This window comes from Kogia breviceps, chromosome 12, assembly GCF_026419965.1.
Source record: "Kogia breviceps isolate mKogBre1 chromosome 12, mKogBre1 haplotype 1, whole genome shotgun sequence".
Classification (NCBI taxonomy): domain Eukaryota; kingdom Metazoa; phylum Chordata; class Mammalia; order Artiodactyla; family Physeteridae; genus Kogia; species Kogia breviceps.
In genome coordinates, this window is record NC_081321.1 from 903983 (window position 1) to 920964 (window position 16982).

The 16982-nt window shown below is 60.3% G+C and overlaps 1 protein-coding gene across 13 annotated transcripts in view; it reads right to left on the reverse strand.

Annotated features, from left to right (window-relative positions):
* Positions 1-16982, reverse strand: part of CACNA1C (calcium voltage-gated channel subunit alpha1 C) — a 521192-nt gene that overhangs the window by 7193 nt on the left and 497017 nt on the right. For all 13 annotated transcript variants that reach the window (XM_067008446.1, XM_067008440.1, XM_067008436.1 and 10 more), the window contains 11 exons: positions 16567-16694; positions 15658-15754; positions 15242-15344; positions 10772-10873; positions 8598-8725; positions 8120-8254; positions 6139-6497; positions 4466-4594; positions 2475-2581; positions 1908-2011; positions 231-560 (listed from right to left, as the gene is read on the reverse strand). In XM_067008446.1, coding sequence (XP_066864547.1) covers positions 231-560; positions 1908-2011; positions 2475-2581; positions 4466-4594; positions 6139-6497; positions 8120-8254; positions 8598-8725; positions 10772-10873; positions 15242-15344; positions 15658-15754; positions 16567-16694 — 1722 coding nt within the window. The remainder of the gene's footprint in view (positions 1-230; positions 561-1907; positions 2012-2474; positions 2582-4465; positions 4595-6138; positions 6498-8119; positions 8255-8597; positions 8726-10771; positions 10874-15241; positions 15345-15657; positions 15755-16566; positions 16695-16982) is intronic.

A 16982-nucleotide genomic window follows, 5' to 3' on the forward strand; every position in this document is an offset into this window, starting at 1 on the left:
GCTCCCCGCCTGCCTCGCCCGCTCCCCCCACCCCACGTGCCCTCACGGCCCCCCGCACGGCTCCCCCGCTCCCCGGCCAGTGTGACCGCCCTTCCTCGGCCGGGCTGGGCGCTCACGCGGACTTGAGACCTGACCGAGGGTCTTTCTGGCCGGGAGACCTGACACTCCCCAAGGCCCCTCCATTCTGCGCGTGGGGCCCCTGCCCGGGCTGCGTGGCCCGGCCTACTCACCGCCTCCACCAGGCTGCTGGCGCTGCCGTGGAAGGGCCGGCCCCGGGGCCCCGCCGGGCTGGGCACGGTGAGGGACGCGGGCCGCGCCCTCCGGATGCCGCCGCTGGCCCCGCAGGGCGTGGGCTCCCCGGCCCAGGGGCCGCAGTGGACGGACGGGAAGCTGCTGGTGAGCTTGTCGCTGGACTCGGCCCTCTCTAGCCGCAGGGTGGGCACAGGCCGCGGGGGCCAGGCTGGGCCGGGCGTGGCAGGGGCCGTGGCATGTGGCAGGGGGAGGGCGCCAGGGGGATGGCTTCTCTGCAGGAGGGGGCTCAGGCCCGCCACCGCCAGCGCCTGTGGACACGACACGAGAGTGCGGGTCAGGGGGCCTCGGCCGCGTCCTACTGCCCGGTGCACACACCCTCTCGCTCAGGCACCCGGACCTGGAGCCGCTCTCAACTGCCCTAAATAGCCTCTGTGACCATCGGTCTGCAGGGGTCTTTCTCCTCTAAGCTCAGAAAGCCAAGGGCCAGTGGGATCCAGGTCACCCTTTCTCTAGGCCTGGCCCCGTCCCCCGTGAGCCACGGATCCTCTCCACCTGCTCCGACGGGACGGGTCCAAGGAAGCAACACCGCCTGGTGGGGAGGCTCAGCCCGAGGGGCAGAGGGCAGCTCAGAAGCATCAGGGGAGGCTGTAAACTGAGGGAGGTTTTCCTTCCAGCACGATAAGCAGAGATGGGGGAGATCAGCTTCTAGAAATCTCTCAGAGACGCACACACGGTGTCCCCCAGCCTGCTGGCCTCCCAGCCCACTGCTCTCGAGGGCCCCCAGTCTGGGGTCCTGGGTCCCTGGGGATCTGAGGGAAGTGTAAGGCGCTGCTCGACATTCCAGAAAGCCCTGCGGAGACCACGCGTATTCGTGCGTTGGCACGCACGCTGAGCAGCATCGTGCATTTCCTGGAGCAGAAACACCGTCGTCCTGGCAGAGCCGTGCTGGCTGACTTACGCCGACTGTAAGCTTTGATTGGCACTGAATGCCTTCGGGGATAAAAGAGTCATTTACAGCCGAGGCCCGTGGTAAGGGAGCGTAATCACGGAGGTCAGAAGGTGTGGAGAACCTAGCTGGGACCCTAATGGTTTAGCTGTTGGGAATCTCCATCCGTTCTAGGGTTTCTAAGAGCAGCTTGATGCTGGGGTCTTGGATTTCGCCATCCTTTGGCATCACCCAGGCCAAGGGCTGGTTCAACTACTGAACCTGCCTGGACCCGCCTTCCCGACGTCACCCCTGTCCCTGCCCATGCTGCTGGAACACTCTCTGGTCATTTCCATATTCCAGTGGGTGGGCTTTTGTGCAGCTAAATGTCCAGGTGTCTCATGGCTCTAGGTGTGACCGCACCTGCCTGTCGTGTAGCCATTCCTGGGAAGGGAACATCTGGCCACTGGGAGGAGAATGCTCAGGCCAACCCGGAGCAGCTGGTCCTTCCAGCCTCCAGAGGGGCTCCTGCTCCTCAGGACCTCCCGCCCGGGAGAGCACGGTCCTCGTGTGGGAAGAGCCCCCTCCCTGGGGGCTGTCAGGGCCAGGCGTGGGGACACAGTCTGGACGGGAAGGCTGACGGGCATCTGGGGGGTTTGCTGCGCGATCATCACGGGGTTGTCTAGCCTGCTAGGTGGCGGCCTGTGGCCTGTCCCAAAGTGGGGGCTACCTGATGGTGAACGAGATGCAGGGGCAGGACTGTCTTCTGAGAGATGTCTCCCCCTGGATTCTTCTGTCGCTTCAGACACTCAAGGTGGAAGGAGGCCCTTCGACCTGCGGAGCAAGTGATGGGTCAGCACAGAAGATGACACGGGGGACTTCCCTGGATAAGACTCTGCGCTCCCAATGCAAGGGGCCCGGCTTCGATCCCTGGTCAGGGAACTAGATCCCACATGCCTGCCACAACTAAGGTGCCTGCATGCTGCAACTAAGGAGCCGGTGAGACCCGGCACAACCAAATAAATAAATAAATATTAAAAAAAAAAAAAAAAAAAGAGAGAGAGAGAGAAAAAAAGATGACACGGCCCCGACGGCTCACACGGAGGGAGGGGCAAGAATGCCCCCTCCCCCCACCCCGGGCCCCTCGCTGAGATGCTGCATTAGCACACGTCCAGCCCGGGGCCGGCCCAGCCGTGGGCCACTTGAGCCCCGCGAGGCGACGTTTCTCAGTCACCCCTGTGTGCCTGGCCACCGTCACGGGGGGGCGGCCACCTTTAGAGAGAGGGTCTGAGGTTACCTAGGGAGGCGGAGCGCAGGAAGCCCCTCTTCGGAGAGAGACGGATGTCTCTCCTGTCCTCCCCGGGCGGCGCCAGCTGCCGATTCTCGTCGTCCTGGTAGGAGAGCCTGGAGCAGAGCACACTGGACACTGTCACCTCCGGGCAGCCTGCTTTCTCCCTTAGTGAGGGGGGCCCCCCACCCCGTGCTCTCTAAAGGCCGCGCTCTCTGCTGCCACAGACGTTCCCGGCCCCTTCCGCCTGTGCCCGTGTGTGTCCTCCCGCACTCGTGATTCGAGACGGGGGACCTCCGCTGCTGAGAAAGCTGGAAACAGATTCTGGGCCTGCAGCTCCTCTCCGCAATGGCGTGCTCACAGGCAGACGCCGTCTACCACGGCCACTCCCAGCGCGAGGCCACGCGCGACGCCACGCGCATGCGCCCTCACTCTCCGGGCCCGCCCACCCTCGGCCAGCAGGAGTGCGTGCGCGTATGCGCGCGTGCGCCCTCACTCTCCGGGCCCGCCCACCCTCGGGCAGCAGGAGTGCGCGCGTGCGCGCGCGTGCGCCCTCACTCTCCGGGCCCGCCCACTCTCGGTCAGCAGGAGCGCGCGTACGCGTGCGGTCACCGGTGAGGGGCAGCTGCGGGCCCTTGGGGGTGTCTAGTGAGTCAACTGCTCCTGGGCCTTCTAACGGGGACTCAGTGAGAAACGGCTCCTCCTGGCCCAGGGCACACGACAGACGTGCCCAAGGGCTGGTCTCGGCTCCATGATTACCTTCCCTGAATCCGCTGCACCTGAGAGCCTCTGTTCTGCCTTGGCCTGGGCTATTTCACTGAAAAAAGCCATTGTAGCCCCTAAGTTGATTTTGCAACCCCTAGTGGAGCTGTCTGCACCCGAGCGCCCGCTCGTGTTCTAAGCCCTTCGTGTCACAGACGACGTTGAGGACAGAGCCTGTGCTTCTGGTGTGCTGTCTGCAAGCATTTGCAGACATGCAGGGAAGGTTCTGGATAAAACCCACCATGCTTGCCTCTCATGTTCAGCTTGGTCACCCTTCTTATTACATTTTCTTCTTATCCAGACCGTAACCACTCTTGAAGGCCCAGCTTCTGTGTGACCTCGTGCCTGGTGCCTCTCTCCGACCTTGACCTTCTCTGAACGTCTGTACTCTCGCTGTTTGCACCACTCTGTGAGCAGCTACTTAGGAAATCTTTATTTTCCTCCTCTGAGATCCTCTTAGCTCCTTAACGAGCCTGTGACCTCCCTTGGTTGCCGAGGCCGGTTCGTCCACCGTCTAGCAGAGGGCCTGCAAGCACCAGGCACGCACCAAGAGCCCAGATGGTGGGAACAGAGGCTTTTCTTGACTTCTCGGTATGTTGCCATGTGTTAATCTGCATCCTCTGAACAGCGAAAGCTGAAAGGGATGGTCCTTCCTTGCGATAAACTGTTCCTCTCAGGAAATCTTCTAACACAGGTTCACCTTTGTGAACGCAACTCACAGTCACAAATACAATAATTTTATGGGACTTGGCAACAAATGCTTCACAAAATACTACTACCTTTGTGACTTTGAATACGCTATTTCCTAGTGTCCTTTTCTATCCTATTCTGTGCTATGATTTCTTTTAAAAGTGTTGATTGTAACTGACTAAGCAAATGTCACAGCTTCCTAATGGGTCTGGATCTGCGGTTAAAAAACCCTTCTCTTAAAAAATTCCGGCTGTGATGGAAATCTCAGCTACGGCTGGCAACAGCGCCCTCTGCTGGCAGCTTTATTATAGGCAGTTTCATGAATATTTGTCAATATGTACACGTGTCAAGAAAGCCTAGGAAACAACGTTTAGCAGTTTTCCTGAAAGCATCATGTCATAAGGAAGTGCCAAGCCAACCAGGCCCTGACCGTGTGTATGAGGGTGGGGGGCTTCCTCTGCTTTGCAGCTGCCAGAGGAGGATTCCAGGGACCCACCCGTCACCCCCTCCCCTCCCCTTCTTGGGCAGCCAGGGAGGGCAAAGCTCACATCTCCGTGGAGATCAGGCTGGGCTCGCTGCCGTACTCAGCGTCCTCATCCATCCTCAGGTCACACGTCTCATCCCGAGGGGCCTCGTCCTGACACACCATGGCTATCTGGCTGTCCCGGGAGGGGCACCTGAAGTGTCCGGGGTAGAGACAAAAGTCAGCGACCGCCAACCCCTCCCCTCCCCCCGGCAGGGGAGGCATCACACACACACACACACACACACACACACACACACACACACACACACGACCACTGATGGAGCCGCGAAGTGTTACCATAAGGGTTCCATGGCAGGGAAGGGCCTCTGGGTTAGGATCCAAGGGGATCTGAGGAGAGGCCTCACAAAGGCGTTCGTTCTTCTGAGCAGTGGGGAGTGAGTCTGAGCCCCGCGAGCCTGAGTGAGTCCCCCCGAGCTGGAGACCTTCTACACCGGAATGTGCCTCAGCCTGAGCTGCTTCCCCTCCAGGCCCTGGCCTCCTGCTCACTTGGCCATGTGGTCTTCAGCTCTGGTCTCCGTCCTCCCTTCCCTGTCTGTGTCCTGCTTGGTGTCTCCCGCCACCTTTCTTCCTATAGGTCCTGAGTGCTGGGCCCACTTTATGCTCGGACTCCCAGGGCCTCTGGGAGATATTCCAGCGTATCCTCTCAGATCTGAGTGCTGGGTCAGTGTCCAGCTTTGACCCTGGGCCTGTGAGCCACTCGGGGAGGGTCCGGGCGGATCTCTGGGGGCCCTGACCGATGGTGCCCTCCCCCCAGTTGAATGACACAGGAGATGCTGAATGCTCCTGCTGGCGTGGGAGGGGCGGGACACGGCCTAGGCTGGAACCTCGGCTGACGCGGGCGTGATGAAGGGACGTGAACACCGGGAGGCCGGGAGCTGGCCTCTGGGATGAACGCAGCTCAGGACACTTGCCCAGGGATTTAGAAAAGATCACTTCTGGATCTGAGCTGGAGGGGAGGAAAGGAGGTCTGCCCCAGAAACAGGGCTGCTGGGGGCTGCTGTCCCGCTCGGAGGGGCAGCTCAGCTAAGGGTGAAGCGTTCAGATCCTCCCGGGCCTGGGAGCCCGGGGCTGCTGACATAAATGAGGCACTTCCCAAGGCCCAGAGCATGGAAGTGTGCGCCGACCGCGCCAGCACGTCATGGCAGTGGGTCCTGGGGCACCAGGGAGCAGCGGGTGGGAGAAAAGAAAGGGAGAGGAGCCAGGAGACGCCGTCAGGACCGCCAGGAATGATCCCGCGCGGGGTCAGAGCAGGCAAGCGCCCAGCAAAGGGCCGCCTGCCTCCAGAATGCCCCCTCCCGGGGACGAGAAGGGCACGAAGAAGAGGGGTGGGCCTGCCCCATCCCCTGGGGGCCCAAGGCCAGGTTTGGGCAGAGACGTGAGAAAGGCCCAGGGGACGGAGACGGTGGTGTCTCCAGGACGCAAACATCTCGGACATCGGGGCCAGGGCCCCTCTGCTCCGGGAGAGGAAGCAGAGGAGGCCCCGTCCAGAGGCGCGCGCCTCGGGACACCTGCCGGCCAGTGGTGCCACGGGGCCTCCCGAGCGTGGCTGCAGGACCCGGGAGGCTGCGTTGGCAGCCCCCCGGCTGGGGTCTGGGCAGCAGCCTCCACCCCGGCTGGAGGGCTGAGGGGTCAAATGCTCCTCCCCAAGCCCCTCCCGTGCACCCCGTTGCTCACCTCTTGGAGCTGAGCCTCCACGAGGCCCCCTGCACCGGGACAGCGGGGGACAAGGGGGGCCCGCGGCCCTCCACGGTGCTGACGCTGACAGCACCGGGCTGGCCGGCAGGGCAGGGGCAGCGGCCCAGGGCGGTGTTGTTGGCGTTGTTGATGTTGGCGTTGGAACCCATGGACGAGTAGCTGCTGGGGGTGAAGGTGGAGTCCACCAGTTTCTCGTGGGAGGGCGACTCCGCGTCGCCCTGGCTGGCGCCCGCCTTGCTGATGTGCAGAGGACGCTGGGTGGTGAAGGTCTGGGGGAAGGCGCTCCGGCTGTCGCTGGGGGAGTAGCCCACGTGGTTGCCGAAAAGGCCGCCGGCTCTCTGCAGGCGAGACGGAGGGGTGTGTGGGGGCCCCGCCCTGCCGGGCAACACGTGGCCGAGTCGGGGGTGCAGACCCTTCACTGCAGCAGTGGGCCATGTGAGGGCCGAGGGGTGGAAAAAGGGGCCCGAAGGTTCTAATGGGATTTAAAAAAAGGAATCCAACTGGCTCACTGAGCTAGGAACTACGTTGGCCAAACGGTTCTGAGAATAAGAAGGACTTAGTTACGACACCAATTACACTCTGGCCTTTCCCCTGGGAGAGTCTTACATTTCAAATCAGAAGCCAGTGTTTTCCCCCGACTTCCCCCCTTGTCCGGGCAGGTGGGCAAGTAGCTACCTGCAAGGCTGAGGGTCTCTTGGGGTCACACTGACATGCTACTGTGTCCCCGAGGCCATTCAGTGACGGACATTTCACAGTGTCAAGGAGGAGGGTGGTGAGGACAGGACAGCCTCAGGGTGACGGGCTCCTCTCACCCCCATGTTTCCACCACCTGGGAGCCTGCTGGGGCCGGGAGGCGGGGTGAGAGGCCCTAGCGCAGTTCTGGGCGGTAGCGTCTCACTTGCTATAGGATTTTTAGCCAAATACCTTGGGGGTTCATGAAGAGAGCTGGGTGCAAGGGCCCCAGAATTCCAGCGGGCACTAGTTTTCACTGTTAAAACTGATGGCAGAGGCTTCCCTGGTGGCGCAGTGGTTAGGAATCTGCCTGCCAGTGCAGGGGACACGGGTTCGAGCCCTGGTCTGGGAAGATCCCACATGCCGCGGAGCAACTAAGCCTGTGCTCCACAACTACTGAGCTTGCGCTCTAGAGCCCGTGAGACACGACTACTGAGCCCTCGCGCCACAACTACCGAAGCCCGCACGCCTAGAGCCCGTGCTCTGCAATGAGAGAGGCCACCGCAGTGAGAAGCCCGCGCACCGCAACAAAGAGCAGCCCCCGCTCACTGCAACTAGAGAAAGCCCGCGCGCAGCAACGAAGACCTGATGCAGCCAAAAATAAATAAATAAATAAATTTATAAAATAGATGAAAAATAAATTAAATAAATTTTAAAAAATTTAAAAAAATATATAAAACTGATGGCAGCCTCGGTATCCAGGAGGGGAGAGAGGAGGCCGGAGGGGGCTTTGGGGCCTGGAGACCTCACGGTCTAAGTCAAGATCGCCACTGGCTTCCAGACCTCTGCTGCCTGATGCTGCACATCTTCTGGTTTTTTCAGGAGAGGCTAGAAGTCCAGATTTTTATTTGAATGTGCCAGATTCTCAAATGTTGGCAAACAAAATAGGTCTGTGGATTCGATGTGGTCCAAAGGCCAGCGCTTTGCAATGTGTAATGTAGAAACGTCTCCTAAAAAACATTTCCTTAGGAAAACAGCTTCCTCCCACCTTCTCCAAGGGCCAGTGATGCTCTGGGAGCTGCCGGGTCCGGGGAGCCCGGCTTGAGAAGGACTAGGCTTGGATGAGGTGGAGGGATGGGAGAGGGCTGTGGGGAGGGGCTGGGGGCGGGGAGCTGGGATTCTGCCTAAGACTCAGTGCTTCCTCCCTGGATTCAGGACGCCAGCCCACCCTTCTGCTCCAAACCCAGCTCTACGGAGGCTGAAGGCCGCGGCCGGGGCACCCCCCTACCCTGAAGATGTCGTCTTCCGAGGCCGCGGACACAGCCTCCTTCATGGCCTTGTCCAGCTCCTCCTCGGCGGTCAGGTCTCCGGAGATGGCCCGGCGGATCTCGGGCCCGAGGTCATGCAGGGTGCGCAGACCAGCCTGGAGCCCCGGGGGAATGATGCGTGAGGGCCCTGGTGCGCCAGCTGCCACCCACCCGCCCCCGTGCTTCTCCCCGCAGCGGGCCAGCCTCCAGAGGTCCACGGGGGATGAAGGCACGTTGGGAGGGGCTGTTTCGGGGGCGTCAGCAGACCCCCCCCCGCCCACTCCCCGAGCTCTGCGGGCTGCGAGGCCACAGGAGGGGAGGGTCACCCCTGCAGCATCCACCTTGGGGAAGGCTCAGGGCCCTCAGGAAGGGACCGCCTTCAGCCAGCCCGTGCGAGCCCCGGACCTGGCAGAGGCGAGAGGAGGGTGCCAGGCCCCCCGGGGGGCGAGGACCCCTCACCTGTAGGGACAGGGCGTTCCTCTGGGAGGGCTTGCCCACCAGGCCCTGCTCTTTGCGCTTCTTGAATTTCCGGAAGTACTCTTGGATCAGGAAAGTAGCGTAAAACTTGCCCACCGTGACCTCATCATCTGAGAGCAAAAGGAGGACAGGGTGAACAGGGTGTAAACAGGGGGGCCTGGCCAGGCTTCAGGAACCTTTTTTCAGCATCCACGCCTTCTTAAGTTTTCTCAGTTAAATTTTTTGGAAGAGGCTCTCCATGCACGTCATTCAAAAAGACAAAAATATACAAAAAGGTGTGTGTACAGTGAAGAGTCTCTCCCCCCACCTCCTATCAGATAAACTTTCTCGTTCGTTTCTTATTTCCCCAGAGATTCTTTATGCAAATGCTTCCTGCAAACAAGCAAATATATTCCTACCCCCTCTTTTTTCACAGAAAAAGTAGCCTATTGTCAGAATTATTTCCTACCTTGCGTTTTTTTACTTAACTGACCTTGTTGACTAACTCTTTTTTGGATTCCGAGGCTCCAGGTGCCCACTGATAACCGCCCAGGCCCCGAGGGGCTAGCGTGCTGCTTAAGGGTTGGCGGGAGGGGTTGGTGGGAGGGGCGCAGGCCTCCCATCTTGGTCGGGGCTTTCTAACCCCGTGGCGGGGCTGGTCCCCAAGTGACACAAGACAGGATGAGCCTCCGTCTTGGGAGCGAAGTGGCTGGTGAGAAGTGAGTGGGGCCCCGAGGGGAGCAGTTCATGCCCCCCGAGGAGCCCCCCTGCCCCATCTTCCGGTTCTTGGGGGAGGACGGGGCGGAAGGCCTGGAGAAGGCTGCTGGGTTGCATGTGGGCGCTGTGACGGCGCTCCTGCTCCTAGCTGTCTCGTGAGAATAGCTAAACCCACAGCTGCTTGCCTGCCGTCCAGCCGGCAGGGGCCCCAGCCCCACGTGGAGGGGATGCCCGAGCCCTGTCTGCCGTGAATCGGGGAAGACTGGCTCTGGTGGGAAGTGTGGCCCCCTTGGATCTGGGTCCCGAATCCGCAGGGCCCTCACCACCGGCCTGGGGTCAGCTACTCAGCAGCTGAGAACCAGCTCCCAGAGCAGGCGTCACAGAACCGTGATGAGGATTAAGGAACACGGCGCGTGTGACGCCAGGCTGGGTGGTCCCCGTCCCCAGGCCTGCCTTCCTTCCGGGGGTGGGTCTCGTCAGGGGTAGCACCCCCTTTTAAGGAGTGTTTTGGGAATGCATGGGACTTTCTCGGTGTCACCGCGATTGTCACCACGCTCTGGGGATGCCGCTGGCGTGAATGACGTGGCTCTGGATGTGTCCCGAAAAGCACAGTGAGTTCTACCTTTGCACCCTGCCAAGGTCGTGTCAGACGTGTGTGGGGGGACCTCCCGCTTATAACCACCTGAGCTGAGACCCTAACTTGGGTCCGCGTGGGACCTGCGCGGCTATGATGTTCCAGAGTTTCCCTGGTAAGTGCGTGGAAGACCACTTTGCTCTGTTTCAACCTGAGCAGGAAGGGTTCACGTTTCAGAAAACTGTATCCCTGACGGCGCCGCTCCGTGCATGTGACCCCCACTGTGCTGGACCCCGTGATCAGCCTGCACTTACCCCACGTGTGCGCCCCAGAGGTGTCTGTACTTATTTAAAGAGATTCCGTAAGCCCTTACTTCGAAAAGACAAACGCAAAAGGTCAACAGTGGCAACACTGTTTGTTTCCTTTAAACCCAGCCTTATTCATAACCGTGGGTGCAGACGAGCGTTTGGTCAGTTAACTAGAAACTCGGGCCCCTGGGTTGTCCCTGAGTGTTTACTGATTGCGTAACATTTGATTTTAACACATTTCGTATTAGAGTCAAAGTGTTGTACTCATACTTTGGCAACTGTACGCGGAGGGCAGTTGACAGAGCCGACAAACGCTCTGCCCGGGAGGAACAGGCAGGGGCGTCGCGGGGGCTCCTGCTCCAGGACCCCGTCATCCTGGAGCACCCGGCCCGGCAGCTTGTGGGGAACAAAGCTCGGCTCTGCTGAGCTTCCTTGAGGTTCTGCCAACCCCCCGGCGGCGGGGGGCCCGGCTTGGCCTCCTCTGTGACCTCAGGCTTGGGCCAGGCTCCAGCCCGGAAGCGCAGGCCCCCCGCGGCCCGGACCCAGGACCCGCGTGGGCCCGGGGTGGGGCGACTGACCTCCCGCCGGCGGCACCACCTGGTCCAGCAGCTTCATGCTGGTCCGCTTCCAGATCTTCTTGATGATGGCCCGCAGCTCCTCGTTGGCCTGTTCCAGGTTCCCTGTGGGGAGGGAGACGCAAGGCCGACTGACCAGCTGCCCCCGAGGGCCTCCCGTGGGCTGGTCCTTCCGTGGGCGTGGTGGCCGCGGCCCGCGGGCTCTGCCCGCAGTGGCTCTGGCCCGTCGGCCCCGTTATCTTCCCCGCCGGGGTTCCTGCTGTCCACTTCCGTCCCCTCCTGGCCTCTCTCCCCTTCCTCCCCACCTGCTGCTCGGCCGCCAGAGCAGCCCTGCACCCACTCGCGGTTCCTCCTTCTCCGTGAGGGGGTCCCTGAGGCCCACGAGACTGCTGGGGCTGGATCCAGCTGGATGGCCACAGGGGCTCCCGCTGGGCCGCCAGGGAAACGTGGGCGGCCGGAAGGAAGTGTGGTCCCCCCTGCAGACCCACGTGGAGCGTCCATGCTCGGGGGTCTCTGTGTCAAAGCCCTTTGCTGAGTCTCCTGCTGGGAGGAGGTGGCAAAACCTTGGCGTGGAAGCAGAGACCAGAGGACAGGGGGTCCTGAGGTTGGGGGCGTCTCTGGGTCTCCTTTCTCCACTGGCAAAACAGGCTTAATTAGGTGCCTCTCTGTGCGCCTCTAGGGGACCGGCCTTACAGCCCTGGGAGAGGAAAGCTGAGGCCCCCAGCCGTAAGAGAGGACTGGGGGGCTGGGTCTAACACGCCCCCAGCTCTCTCCTGCCACCGCCAAGCACGCGCCCTGCACGGCCCCCGGGCCCGTGAACTCGGGGCCTTACCCTGCGGTCGGGTTATGTTATATACGGCACGTGTGTGTGTGTGTGTGTGTGTGTGTGTGTGTGTGTGTGTACAGGCTGTCCAGTGGGGCCTGAGCTAACCCCAGGAGTGGATTAGCTCTTCACAGGGAGAGGGTTCTCAGGGGCAAACTCCCAGTTATAGAATAAATATGTCCTGCGGATGTAAAGTACAGCATGGGGAGCACAGTTAACAACACTGCACTGTAGACGTGCAGGTTGCTAAGAGAGTGGGTCTTAAAAGTTCTCATCACAAGAAAAAAATGGTAACTGCGAGGTCTTGGATGTTAACCAGACTTGTGGTGACCGTTTTGCAGTAAATACAAAGACGGGATCGTTATGCTGTTCATCTGAAACAAACGTAATGTTACACGTCAGGTATGACTCAATAAAAAATCATACAAAGCAAGAGACAAACAAAAGTAAATTCATGACGGGGGCCAAAGACGGGCGAGTCCTCCGTGGCGGGGAGCAGGGCAGGTGCAGGGCTGCGTGCGGAGCTCGGGGGCCGAGGGGCCACAGCCGAGAGCTGGTCCTGCGCCTGCGGCGAGCGAGTCTGCCGACAGCCTGAGCCAGCCGCAGGCGGACTCTTCCCCGAGCCCCGGGAGCGGACACGTCCAGGTCAACAGGCTGATTTTGGCCTGGAGGCCCCACGGCTGGACTCCAGACCTTCCGAGTGGGAGGTGCTGGGGGGTGGTGACACGGCAGCGGGCGGGCACAGCGCCGGGGAGGTGGCCGGCGGGTCCCGACACGTGCAGCAGGAGCCCTGACTGACACGATGCTCAGATCCACTCGTCTTCCGCGCCGGGCGCCACGGTGCCCCCACGTTCACACCCACCTGGAACCTTAGGCGGCCTGTACGTAGAAATCTTCACAGGTGTGTTAGCTGAGATGAGGTCGTGCTCATTGGGGGAGGGGACGACGCGCATCCAATGTGACTGGTGTCCTCGTAAGAGGAGAGGATGCTCGGAGAAGACAGCGGGGGCGGGGGAGACGGACTCAGGGACCGGAGAGACCCAGCTACGTGCCTGGGGGGCCCAGCACTGCCCGCACCGCCAGCCGCCAGGGCAGACCCCCTGGGCGCCTCCGGAGGAACGCAGCCCCCTGACCGCTGGCCCCTCGCCTTCAGACTTCTGGCCTCCTGACTGTGAGAGAATGAATTTCTGTTGTTTGAAGCCCCCGGTTTGTGATAATTTGTTACGACAGACCTGCGCAATGACACATCTTCCAAAAGGCTCTGTCACTTTTCTCCAAGCCTTCATTCATTCTCACCGTGATCTATGTAACCTCGAACTTCATAACCCTTGCTTCATGTCATCTAAGTGTTTCAGGACATCTTCCTTCTGTATCCTGGGTTGATGGGGCTTGGGACACTTCTGGTTCTCTGGAGCAGGTGCTAATTTCTCTCCAAACATCCCAGCTCACAGTCTGAAGGGTAAGGACCATGTGGGACTTCGTCTCCCAAATTTAGATGCTTTCTCCAGCTTCTTTGTAGTTGCTTCTAAGAACTCACCTTTGTCTCCCAGACTTAAGAGTTTAACACGTTTGTTGCAGGCGGGGAGCGTGCTTGTCTCTGATGAAGGTTTGCCCCGAGTTGACGTTGTGGGCCCTTTGAGAACTATTCCTTTTTTTCTTTGGCAGCGTTGCGCGGCGTGCGGGATCTCAGTTCCCCGACCAGGGATCGAACCTGTGCCCCCTGCAGTGGAAGCGCGGAGTCTTAACCACTGGACCGTCAGGGAAGTTGCCCTTTTTTCACTTTTCAATTGTATTTTACGGTGGTAAGAACACCGAACGTGAGATCTACCCATCCAGCAGAATTTAACCTGAACAATGCAGAATTCTGAGCTACAGGGGCGGCGCTGCTCAGCGGACAAATGTCTGTGCTTGAAGTTTCCCTTAATTCTTGGCTTGACTAGTCGGCGCGCGGCTGGCTTCTCCCCTGGCCTCGGGAGAGTGTTTCCTCAGGATGGGCTGTGCGCGTCCGGCTCTAAGGTTGAAGATTCTTTGTCTGGGGCTTGGTTTGCTCTGACGAGCGCCTTGACGGTGCCGAGTCCTGGCTCCAGCGTCAGTGCTTCTCGTTCCTCCCCGGGATGAAAATTCACATCCTCACTTTACATCGAAACGTTAAGGACCACAACACGTTCCTTCCGGGAGTCTTTCTATCTTCCCTCCTCGAGAAAGAAAACCTTCCCTCCTGGGTGGGATTGTAACCACAGCCAATGTGGAAAATTTGGAAAGTAACAAAAGTAAAGGAAGAAGGTAACGGAAGTGAAGAGAAGTCACGGCTGATTCCATGGCTCACGACAATCAAGGCTGACACGTTAGCAAACTTCCTTCCACGTTTCCCCTAGTCACACGCACGCGGACACAAAACGCGTGTTGCATCCTTGTGTCGGCAGAAATAGGCCTGTTTACACCTGTTTCAGGTTGAGTTACGGCCTCGGCTACTGAGGGCACATTCTTCAGCCTTAGTTTCTTTTTCGTTCAGCAGCAGAACTTGAACTTTTACAATTTTTTTTTTAACGTTAGCTCATTATTTTGACACGCATCTTGCTGGCCCCGTTCTTTTCCTTCATCTAGGATGTTTCTGTTATTTTCTGAAAGGATTTAGCTGAGAGAAGGCACCTCTTGGCTTGTCCACTGAACTGAGTTCCACAAGACCCCACCTTTCTCGTTTTACAAATGAAGAAACTGAGGCAGAGAGAGACTCCCTGACCGTCACACGACATCAGGGTCCAGTCCCCTGTCGCCCCGCCCAGGGCTCCAGCCTCCTGAGGCTCTGAGATCCAAACGTCAGAAGGGAAAGGCGACACGGCCCGTCCCGCCTGAGTTTTCTCTAATTACTGTGCCCGTGGGTCTCAGACTTTGCTCACGTGAATCCCCCCCGCTGCCGCCGGATGCACGTTCCGGGTTCGGGGCTGGGGCTGGCACTCAGCGTCGCAAACAAGCTCCAGCTCCGCAAATCGCAGGCGGCGGCTGGGAGCTTTGGGGGAGCAGCTGCAGCTCGTCAGGTGCACCTGTAGCCTCTGCAGGGCGGTTCAGGACAGCGGGTCATCGAGGCCAAGCTGCTGGCCGCAGGTCCCTGTCGTACAACCTGGATGACGGTCCCTCCCGCCAGGCAACACGGGGCAGCACGCCCCGCCCCCGGTGAGGGAGCCCCGTACGAGGAGCGCGGGGCCCCCGACCCCCACCTACCGGCTGGCTGAGCGCCTGCGTGCAGGCGGGCGAGGGCCGACCTCAGCCCCAGTCACCGCGGCCACTCCGACCCCTTCCCGACCGACACAGGAGTTTATCTCGCAAGGAGAGTTGAACACTTGAGACCCGCTTGCAGCCAGTGAAATCCCACTGTGATGGAGCTCAGCCCCATTTCAGGTAACGCTCCTCTCCCGCTCTCTGAACTACACCCAAGGACTCTGAGGTGACACCCAGGATGAGCTCTAAAAACTACAGGCAAGGAGGCCACTCAAGGAGCAAAGGGCACACGAGCAGGCCTGGCACCGCTAATGTCCCCCGAGGTGACAGTCACTGCCGGGCTGAGGCTCTGACAGCCCGCAGGAGCCGAGCTGGGCTCCGGCAGGTCCACTGGGTCTCCCGGTGGCTCTCCCGGGGTCCCCGGATGACCTTACCTTCCGTTTTGATCCTCAGGGCCGTCCGGACCAGGGCAAACAGGGTGGCGTTGAACATGACCGTCCCGTCGCTGTTCAGGGGCATGTTCATGGAGACCAGGCGCTGCGGGGGGGCGTGGGGCTGGTCATCACAGCAGCCGGTTCCCGAAGGACCCTCCCGCAGAACCCCTGAGGCAGGAGGATGCTGAAGTGGGGGGGGCCTCGAAACGCGTGTGCGTGTCTCACCCCGCGTTTCCTTCAGAGTCTGAGAACGCACTGTGCGAAGGGCCCCTGACGCCTATTCTGGCTCTGGCTCCTTTCTTTAGGCTCCTAAAATACTGTCCTCATCCCCGCAGAGCTTTGACGTCCTGACCAAGGTCACAAGAGGCGTCTTCCCTCCCATGTCGTGTCTCCCATGAGCTCAGCTCATCTCTTACTTTGCAAGCCACGCGGTGAGGGCACAGCTTCCCAAAGCCCAGCGGGGGCTGAATCCTCCGGAGCAAGGTCACCACGTCCAGGTGTTTGATGCGACCCCTAGAAGAGGCAGGAGTGGGGGGAGGTCAGCGCAGTGGCCTCGGCCAGCGGCCCAGGACTCACGCACCCAGGGCGGGGGATCCCCCTGCAGAAGGACCTCTCCACGGCTGGACCCGAGTGATGAAACTGGTGCTGAGTTGCGGAATTGCATGGCAAGACTCCAAAACCAGTACATACATGTGTTTAGGATTTTTTTTTTTTTGCGGTACGCGGGCCTCTCACTGCTGTGGCCTCTCCCGTTGCGGAGCACAGGCTCCGGACGCGCAGGCTCAGCGGCCACGGCTCACGGGCCCAGCCGTGAGCTGGGCATCGGCAGGCGGACTCTCAACCACCGCGCCGCCAGGGAAGCCCCCGTGTTTAGGTTTTTAAGGAGCAATTTTCCATCAGTGCTATGTTCACGGTGGAAGGGATTTTAGTAGGCAACGAGATTCTCAATATTACTCCGCTTCCATGAACTAACCGTCTGACCCAAGGGTATTTGCAGAGTGTCAGCCAAACGTGGTGGCTGGATTGATGGACCTGTGGTAGAAAGGCAGGCAGGACCTGCCTGGCTCCGGAGATCCCGACTCGAGTACCTCCTGGTTGTTCCAACACCAGGCCCTCCTGTCCTGTTCAGCTGAAAACAGCAGGCGTGTTCTTGACTCAGCCAGAGCCCTCCTGTCGCTGGCCCTGACCCTTGACCCTTGTGTCCTGCACAGTTCAGTGTTTGCTGTGGGCCCACCCGGCGCTAACCCGTCTTGACCCTCCTCCCCCGGTGTGGTCACGTGGTCCCCTTGCTGCTCTGGGCACTGGGTTTCCCTCTGGGGACTTACTTGGCTTCGGGGTCGTACTCCGCCCAGATCCTCTTGAACTCGTCCAGGTGGTGGGGACCCAGGATGGACCAGTCCCTGGTCAGGTAGTCAAAATTGTCCATGATGACAGCTACGAAGAGGTTGATGATCTGTGGAGAACGGAGAGCGCGGGGAGATGCCCTCGGAGGCCCCTCCAGCACACGTGGGTAGCAGGCCGCGCACGGCAGGAGCCGGTAGTTCTGAAGACCGGCCGAGCGGCACCACCGAAGACGCCGGACCCGGAACATGGCTCTCTTGGACGAGGACCTGAGCCAGCTCCCCTTGGGCTTGTGCAGGTGAACCCCACCTGTGGGCTGGCAGCTTCCCTCACGCCCAGCTGCCAGGCGGGGCTGCCAGGGCTGCGGGTGACTGTCCACCACCCTCCCCTCGCTCCTCAT